Source organism: Falco peregrinus, chromosome 5 (genome assembly GCF_023634155.1).
Source record: "Falco peregrinus isolate bFalPer1 chromosome 5, bFalPer1.pri, whole genome shotgun sequence".
Taxonomy (NCBI): Eukaryota; Metazoa; Chordata; class Aves; order Falconiformes; family Falconidae; genus Falco; species Falco peregrinus.
The window spans coordinates 88,633,410-88,642,916 of NC_073725.1; the positions used below are offsets into that span (position 1 = coordinate 88,633,410).

The following is a 9,507-nucleotide window of genomic DNA, read 5'->3' on the forward strand; positions in this document are numbered from 1 at the left end:
AAACAGCAGGAAGGGAAGGCGGAAAAGAGGGACTCGGATGATAGATCATACCTGGAAACACAAGACAGAGGAAAAGCATCACTGCAAAGTTTCAGCAGATGGAGACAAGGAAACTATTCTTCGGAAAAGCTACATCAGGCTGATGCCCTCAGCATCCATACCCGCAAACTCTCTCTGATGCAAACCAGTGTCTGCAAAGCCCTGTCCCTGCACTGCCTGCATGCCCCAAAGCCGCTGTTATCCGCCCTGTCTCCAGCCCTTGTCCCCGCAGCACCGGCACGGCCGAGGCTGCACCGAATTACAGTGCAAGGCAGATGGAGCGGTCCAAACCCCTGAGCAACACCAGGCAGCTGCGTGGAAAACCAGCCCAGATCCGGCAGCCAAAAAGGGAACAGTCCCATGGCAAAGATCTCAGTGACACCCCCCAAATGTCACCAGCGGAGCAGTGTCCGCCAGAGAGCCCACTGGGGCATGGAGCCCACAGCTCCGCTCGCACAGGCATCGCATGAAATGCAAATGCCTCGAGCACCCCAAATGCTGCTGGTGACCTCGACTCTGTTCCCCCTCACACAGAGGTCCCTGAGCTCAACGCAGGTGCTGCTCTGCAGACAGAGAGGGGGTTACACCCCTTACACTCTGCAATGACTTGGCCCACAAACGCAGTTTTTCGCAATTCACACCAGCAAGGGCAGAATTTGGCCCCGCACCGTCAGGCTGGATGTCTCTTCAGATTTTTGCAATGATGTTCTAAATATCACCCGCAAACATCTCAGGTTCAGTTACGTTCCTCCCGTTGGCCATCGCCCACACTCCCCCAAAGATGGCCCAGCCAGCCAACACGTCCCCCTGGTCCCCAAACGGGACACCCGCGCTCCCCGGAGCGCTGCGCCAGCACAGGGGCAGGCACGCCACCATCACGTCTTCTTTTTATTTATGTTTATATGAGGCAGTACTGAGTGCCAAAAAAAATAAAACAGTGTTTTGCTTTAGGATAAAATGTCACGTTATGCTTGGATTATCCACTAGGTAATTTATGTTGCAGTCTAGAAAAGGTGTTTAATCTCCTCATAATTAGCTAAACCTATAATAACTCAAGGAATTTTGCACGAGATGCTTGCTGCTTTTGCAGACCATCTTCTTTTCACTAGCAAAAAAAACTACTCCAAAAAAAAGGGACTTTGGGCTATTTCAAATTTAAATAAAATAAAACACTCAGTAAGAATAGATGGTTTCAGTCAGTAGCTTACAACATTATAACGTAAACTACTCGGCACCCACAAGCAGATACTCCAGCAGTGAAACTGCTACAGGACTGAACGACCAAGAAAGAACAAAATAATTCTGTGGCAATATTTCCAAGGGAATATTTTTTCCCCCACATTTACTTAAGACAAGCAACGACCTACAGGTGCCTTCAGGCCAAATATCTTGGCATGAAAAGCAGTTGGTGTAATTTTGGTTTCCTAGCAAGTTCAAATATTTTAAAAATGTTTACACCACTTTGAGATACTCATTGGAAAAACCTGAACTTCTGTCCAACTTCTATTTTCCTCCGCTCCAACACACCCCAGCTTTAAACATTTAGCTCTGTCTGGCTTTCTGGAGGAAAAAAACCCCTCAGTATAGGAAGGTCTTATAGGAAGACAAAACAAGAGAGGCAAAGAGAAGAGAAAACTAAGGAAAATAGTTGTGCATGGGATTGAAAACACACTTATTCTATGCAGAGTTAAAGCAAAACATCTACTGATTTTTTTTCTCACTAGGAAGGATGCAACTTCTTCCCAGCACAGCACAGCACTTCCCCGTGCTGCATCTGGCCGCACCGAAAACCTTCCCTGCTCGATTTCTCCAAATTTACCATAACCATATGCAGAATCATCTTAAAACATCTCGCTGGTATCAGGCCAGGCTCCCTGCAAGCACTTACAGCACTAAAAACTCACTACACAGCAATCCAAAACTAAGATTTATTTATTCTTCTCTCAGTGTGGTCCATCCTGCAAACGTCTCACTGGACTATGGCGAGCGATATGAAAACGTTCGATCTTCCACACTTTAATTATGTGCTCACAGTCATTAAACTCCCATTCTGCCAAGCACGATCTATCTTGTAATCCTCGCCCAAAAAGATTAGTTATCATCATTATTGTTTCTAGAGCAGCGTAGATACAAATGGAACTGAGAAATGAGCTAATAAATCACGGCAATATTAATACAGTCATAAAAATAAGTGCGCTACTTACTGTGTTTGAAGGTGTGTTAAGTCAATAACTTTACAGCCCAGATGTGGTCTTACAGAGCCGAAATCCTGCGTGTAAAATTACCACTAAAATTACACTTTCCATTAAACACGCTGATTTTCACAGGTTATTATTTTGGCGAGGACTGCCAAATTTGCAGCCTCCCCCAAAACATCGGGAAACATTAAGAGCATGTAAGAAATACAGTATTCCCGCGGGGCTCGGGGAGAATAGGATGGAGAGGCAGGAAGGACAGGGAGAGCTACTCCTTTTATTATTTTCAGATGTTTTCACCGAGAACACCGCCGTACTTTTACAAATCTACACATTTGGACTCTCTTCAAAATAACGGACCAGATTCTTTCACTGGCTTCAAGGGACTTAGAGCTCCGGCTTCATTTGGCCCGGCCACTCCGGAGCTGGCCAGGAGACGGGAGTTTAATAGACACCACATGCACAGTAGCTGCTCTTCCGAAGGCTTTATCGCCTGAAGAGTTCAATTCTATTGAAATCCTCAAAACCCAACCAAGTCCCTTGAATCAATACAGCTCTGCCCTTTGACACAAACCTACCGAGGAATTTGGGCGATACTGGTTTACCCTCCCCTCCGCTGGCTCCCTGTTCCGAGGTGCAGCGAGGATCAAACCCGCTCCTGCAAGCCCAGGTCCTCGCTCCCTTTATTTTTATAAGCCACTCGAATAAAATAATTCCTAAAGGAACCCAGTGGGGAAACAGTGGGATGGCTGAGAATAAAGCGTTAAAGGTTAAAATCGCAAAGCCTGGATAATTAAAAAAAAGCAAATTTCTGCTGCCGGCCGTCCTACCACCTGTCCCCGGCTGGCTGAGCTGTGGGATGGGGGACACGGGGGGACACGGGACCGGCTCTCGCACTCCCACTGCTCCCCACTTCAGCAGCGGCCCCCAGCCCAGCGAAGCGGGGGTCAAAGCTGCCACCCCCGGGATCCCGCAGCTCGGCTCCAGCCGCATCCCCGCCAGGGACTCGCATCCGTGTGCGTCCCCCCCCGTCCTGCCCCCCCCCGCCATCCCAGCCCCTTGAACCCCCGTTATCCCCCGGGACCTGCCGCGCCCGGACCAGCCTGTTGCAGAACAACCCCATCGCTGCACGGGAAGCAATTAAACGCGGCTCGGCGCTCAATCACCGCCTGCCGGAGCCCCCCCCCTCCGCCGCCCCGCCGCCGTTACCTGTACCAGCGCAGCCCTTTCTCGTAGCACCTGTCGAAGAAGTGGGGCTCGGCGCCCACCGCCCGCACCCCGGGGTGCGCCCGCAGGAACTCCAGCAGCGCCCGCGTCCCGCCCTTCTTCACGCCCACGATGATGGCCTGGGGGAACCGCCGGCTGCCCCCCGCCGCCCCCGGCCCCGGCCCCGCCGCCCCCGGCCCCGCGCCGTCGGGGAGCGCGGCGGGCGGCAGCAGCAGGGCGGGCGGCAGCGGCTCGCAGGGCCCCGGCAGGCAGTAGAAGAAGTAGGTGAAGAAGAGGATCATGGTGAGGAGCAGCGAGGCGCGGCGGCCCCCGACGGGTCCCAGCAGCCGCCCGCTACATCCCATCGGGGGCCGCTCCCGGCCCCGCCGGGCAGCGCATCCCGCGCCCCCCCCCCGCCCCCCCCCCCGCCTCCCGCGCTCCCCTCCGCGCCGCTCCGCGCGCTCCCGGCCCGACCCCTCCCCGCGCCCACCCGGCCCGGCCCGGCCCGCCCCTCGCGCGCCGCCCCCACGCCCACCCGCGGGGCGGGGGAGGGCGCGGGACACGCGTGGGGCACCGGCGGGGCAGCCCCCGGCCCCGGGCAGCCCCCGCACGCCCCCGCCCCCGCCGCGGCGGAGGGAAGCGCTCCCAGCCCCAGCGCGCCGGCGGGATGCGTTTTCCCGTGTTTTCCCGAGATTTCTCATCTTTTCCCGTCTTTTCCCATCTTTTCCCATGTTTTCCTGTCTTTTCGCATCTTCTCACATCATCTTCCCCCGTCTTTTCCCGTGTATCTTTTCCCGTCTTTTCCCATGTTTTCCTCTTTTCCCATCTTCTCACATCTTCGCCCATCATCTTCCCGATCTTTTCCCGTCTTTTCCCATGTTTTCCTGTCTTTTCACATCTTCTCACTTCTTCGCCCATCATCTTCCCGATCTTTTCCCGTCTTTCCCCATGTTTTCCTGTCTTTTTGCATCTTCTCACATCTTCGCCCATCATATTCCCAATATTTTCCCGTCTTTTCCCATGTTTTCCTCTTTTCCCATCTTCTCACATCTTCACCCATCGTCTTCCCAATCTTTTCCTGTCTTTTCCCATGTTTTCCTGTCTTTTCGCATCTTCTCACATCTTCCCCATCATCTTCTCCCATCTTTTCCCATGTATCTTTTCCCATGATTTCCCATGTTTTCTTGTCTTTTCCCACCTTCCCCCATCATCTTCCCCCATCTTTTCCCATGTATCTTTTCCCATCTTTTCCCATCTTCTCACATCTTTTCCCACCTGATTTTCTCCCCTGCCTCCAACTTCCAGGGCTGCAGCGGGTATTTTCAACCGTTGCCATCACGCGAAGGGCTGCGGCTCGGCAGTGGTGCAGGTTCCCAGGCAGGCACCGGGCGGGAAATAGCAAGCTGTGGCCAGGATGGCAGCCCAGTGCCATGCAATTAGCCAGCGGCACCAGGTGAGGCAGCGCTAATTGGGCTGCAAGAGCTGCTGCTGCAGGTGTGGAAACACAAACCCAATGCACATGTATTTATTGTTTGGGATGGGAAGGACAGCCCTGGGTTTCCACCCATTCCCTTGCACCTTCCAAAATAAGCCTAAAAGCAGCAGTTTCCGTGGTGTGATTTAAAATGTCCATGGGTAATGGACAGTGGAGTGGGGTGAGGTGGTTTTCCTGCTGCAGGAACCCCATTCCCTGGGTGCCAGAGCAGTCTGCATCCCGGGTGCTAAATAAATCCTGTCCAGCAATCAGTGACACGTGGGAGCTGGACCCCACAGGCAGCATCCCTGGGTACCGTTGGGCAGGCCTGGGCCTCACGTGCAGCAACGGCAGCATCCTGGCTTGCTCCTGCCCTCCTGTGCCATCACCAAACGCAACACAGCCAAGACCCAGCCGTGGGGTGCCCATGCCTGGGGGTCCCCTGGGGCCATCGTGCCTCAGACCCGCTCTGGCTTCACTCAACTGCCCCAGGGTCCATCCCACCACACGCCTCAAAACACTGAGGCTGATTTCCAGCCTTGTGCTAAAGCCTTCCTTTTTGGTATCTGAAATCAGCACAGTCTTAATTAACCTATTAATATAATTAGCTCTTTTTATAATTAGATCCCCTGAGCCTTGCAAGAGCTGGAGCACAGCAGGGAGGGGGAGCTCTGTGGGCTGAGACCAGAGGGAGTGCAGAGCTGAGCAAAGCCAGTGGCTTCGGGAGGCAGCGATGCTGCTGCACAGCTGTATGCTGCCACAGCTGCACCGTGGCATGCTTGTACAATGGCACAGCTGCAAGGTGACGGGCTGCAGGGTGGCAGGGCAGCAGGGTGGCAGGGCTGTGCAATGGCCAGGCTGCAGGGTGGCAGGGCAGCAGGGTGGCAAGGTGACACAGCTGCACAGTGGCCAGGCTGCATGGTGGCTGGCTGCAGGGTGGCCAGGCTGCAGCGTGACACAGCTGCAGGGTGGCAGGACTGTGCAATGGCCTGGCTGCAGGGTGACACAGCTGCAGGGTGGCAGGGCTGCAGGGTGGCAGTGTGACACAGCTGCAGGGTGACACAACTGCTGGATGAAAGGGCTTCAGGGTGGCAGGGTGACACAGCTGCAGGGTGACGGGGCTGCAGGATGGCAGGGTGACACAGCTGCAGGGTGACAGGGTGGCAGGGTGACACAGCTACGGGGCAGCAGGGCTGTCCAATGGCCGGGCTGCAGGGTGACACAGCTGCAGTGTGGCAGGGCTGCCAGGGTGACAGGGCTGCCGGGTGACATGGGTGGCAGGGCTGCAGGGTGACACAGCTGCAGGGTGGCAGGGCTGCCAGGGTGACAGGGTGGCAGGGCTGCAGGGTGACACAGCTGCAAGGTGGCAGGGCTGCCAGGGTGACAGGGTTGCAGGGTGGCTGGGCTGCAGGGTGGCATGGGTGCAGGGCAGCAGGGTGACACAGCTGCAGGGTGGCAGGGCTGCCAGGGTGACAGGGTGGCAGGGCTGCAGGGTGACACAGCTGCAGGGTGGCAGGGCTGCCAGGGTGACAGGGTGGCAGGGCTGCAGGGTGACACAGCTGCAAGGTGGCAGGGCTGCCAGGGTGACAGGGTTGCAGCATGGCTGGGCTGCAGGGTGGCATGGCTGCAGGGCAGCAGGGTGACACAGCTGCAGGGTGGCTGGGCTGCAGGGTGGCATGGGTGCAGGGCAGCAGGGTGACAGGGCTGCAGGGTGACATGGGTGCAGGGTGGCAGGGCAGCAGGGTGGCAGCGGGACAGGGCTTTGTGCCCTCTCGTGGCTGGTGCTGGGCGGCTGTGCTGAGCTGCCTGGCCCTGCACAGCAGCTTTTCAACGAGAGGAAATAACTGCGCGAGCGCGATGGAGATCCCTTCCAACTCGTAACGCAAAGGTTCCCCAGGGAAAAACGAGGAGGAAAGATTATGACAAGGAAGTGAATCTGTTATCGGGAGCAGTCTGATAAATAAAAACGCATCCAAAATCTGCCGTGCAGCACTTGCCAGCTCTTGTCGGGTTTACGTAAGCGATTAGAAATAGGAACTGTTTCACCGCCGGCGAGAGTGGGTGGGAGCTGCTCCAGCCCCCTGTTTGGGTTCGGGGGGGGCTTGTTGTTGGAAAATGCCAATTTGTCAAAATAGAAATGTTTGGCAAGAATACATCCATTTTGACAAAGTACTGTCAAAACACAGCCAGGGAAACTCTGGAAAGGCGGAGGAGGGAGCACAGCACAGCACAGCACACCCACCCTCCTCTTCCCCAGCCGAGGGGATCCCTCGGGCCGCAGGGCTGGGGAGTGGGCGCAGCGATGCCTCTCGGCACTGCCAGCTGCCCACCGGTGCCACCGGCACTGCCCTGTCTCAGCGCTTGCCGCTGCTCGGGCACGGTTGGAGGAGCAGCGCCTTTTCCTTTCGCAACTTCAAAATTGGGGGAAAAGGCTTAAAAGGTGCTCGGGGCTCACTGCGGGGCCAGGTGCCCGGGGTGAGGAGTGGAAGCACCCAGCACTCAGGGCTTCCCCAGCCCTTCGGTGGCCCTACAAGAGGGTCCCCAGCTTCAGCTGAGACCCCACCAGACAAGGACCAGCTCCCTGCCTTGCCCGTAACTCACGCAGTTAAGGACAACAAGCACTCAGGTGCAATTTTTTAGCAAAATTAGAACATTTTGTTTGGAAAAAAAGGAGTTCTGAAGCAACCAGCTCGGATGCCCCCCGTGCTCCGTGCCCTTGGCAGGCAGCAGCCACCCTCACATCTCCGTGGTCACCCAAGGATGGCTGTGCAGGACACGGGACATGGTTCCTCTCTGATCCCCTGTCCCCTGCCAGGGCACTGCGTGCCTTCCAGCTCCAGTAACACACCTTCACCTGCAGCTCTGACAACACAAGCTGCCGCAGAGCACAGCTTTCCACCAGCTTGGTGAGCCCATCGAAAGGTTGGGATGCCGGTGGTGCTGGTGTCCGGCACGGCACGGGGCTGCCTCCCCGGGGCAGGAGCAATGCTGCTGCAATAGGCACCGATGTGTTCGCACCAAGGAGCCAAAGCCGGGCAGGCAGCGAGCAGCATGGCATGGAGCCAGCACCAGTCGTGGTGCAGGGCTGGGTATGGTGTTGGCAGGATTTATTCTCGCCCCTGGGGAGAGCAGGGATAGGCACTGCCGTACCCTGCACCCCAACACCTCAGCTTGCTCCCCAGGCTGGTGCACACCACGCTCCCTGCCCTGGGTCGCTGCATAAGCCCTGGCATCAGGGCTCTGCACCCTTGGGTGGCACCCATGGCCCCAGGGGGGCTGGTGGTGGTGGCCCCACAGGCACCCCCAGAGCACAGCCAGTCCCCAGGGCTGCTCACGGCACGCAGGAGACACCGGGCTGCTCTGGCAGAGGCAGATGAAAGTGTTTGGGGCTGTCAGTGGTGTTATGGATGGGCTGCGAGCGCTGGCGGGGAGCAGACACAGACACTGCGGATGTGGAGGGAGACTCCACATTTCCAGCCCCTGATTGATGAGACACGAGTGCTGGCCACTTCACTTACTATATCACCGTTGCCTCAGCCCTGCACCAGGACAAGGGTGCTTTGAACCTCAGAGATGATTATCTCCACTGAAGGAGTCATGTTTCTCCCCTGGGGTCCCAGCAGGAGCGAGCGGGTCCCCAGGAAGCCCCATGACCTGGCTGATGGCTCAGCTGCTCCCCAGGGACTGGGCGCTACAGCAGCCTTGGGGCAGCTGGGGCACCGTGGCTGTGTGGAGGAAGATGCTCCACAGAGGGGCTGGAGTGTGGCCGAAGGAGTATGCGATGGCTGCCTGAGACACATCCGAGCTGGCCAGGAGCTCCCACAGCAGTGATGCCCGGTGCTGAGCAGCAAAAGGGAAAAATAAAGCAGCAGAGAGGCCTGAAGCTGGCCAGTGCCAGCGTGGCCGGGCTCGCAGGAGGTACCAGGGAGCAGCGAGCAGTGGCCCAGCCTGCAGAATGCTCGGTGATGCTCCATCCAAGCAAAGAGCCACCACCAGATTTGCAGTTTGCCTCGGGGCCACCTTTCATTGGTGACAGCCCAGCCAGCTGGGGGGGGTCCCTGTGCTGTGGGGGGCTGCCTGCCTGTGAGGTCCCCGGGGCTGGGACAGCTGCAGGCTGCCTCCTGCCCTCCCCACCTTGGCTGGGTCAGCAGTGATATGAGCTGTCCCTCCAAACCACCAGGGCTCTGCCGCTGCAGTGTCCAAGGGGGTGAGCAGGGACCCTCACGCAGCATGGGGGCACACGGGGAAGCGCTGCTCTGGGGCGTGCGTCCCTGTCCTGCAGAGCTGGCTGCTGCACCCGGTCACTGCATCCCTGCCTCTACTGGTGGGGCAGGCAGCCAGGACTACCCAGCCAGTGATGGCAGGGTGCAGCTTACCAGCCAGGCTGCAAGTGCCCCCTCGCCAGACTGAGGGCTGCGAGGTCAGGGGCTGGATCCTGCCTTGGCAGATCCTGTGGAAGAGCATCACTTGGAAACGTCTGGTGACTGTCTCAAAGGGCCATGTTTCTGTGGCAAGAGCCCAATGCCAGACATGTCAGTGCACACTTGTCATTGTTTGGGTTTTTTTTCGGGAGGAGGGCTCCCTCCAGCCAGG

General features: G+C 57.3%; 1 protein-coding gene across 1 annotated transcript in view; it reads right to left on the reverse strand.

Moving 5' to 3' along the window:
• Positions 1-3,843, reverse strand: part of HS3ST6 (heparan sulfate-glucosamine 3-sulfotransferase 6) — a 40,577-nt gene extending 36,734 nt beyond the window's left edge. The window contains exon 1 of the mRNA XM_055805510.1: positions 3,444-3,843. Within this exon, the coding sequence (XP_055661485.1) occupies positions 3,444-3,805 (362 nt within the window). The 5' untranslated portion in view covers positions 3,806-3,843. The remainder of the gene's footprint in view (positions 1-3,443) is intronic.
• Positions 3,844-9,507: the final 5,664 nt, after the last annotated feature.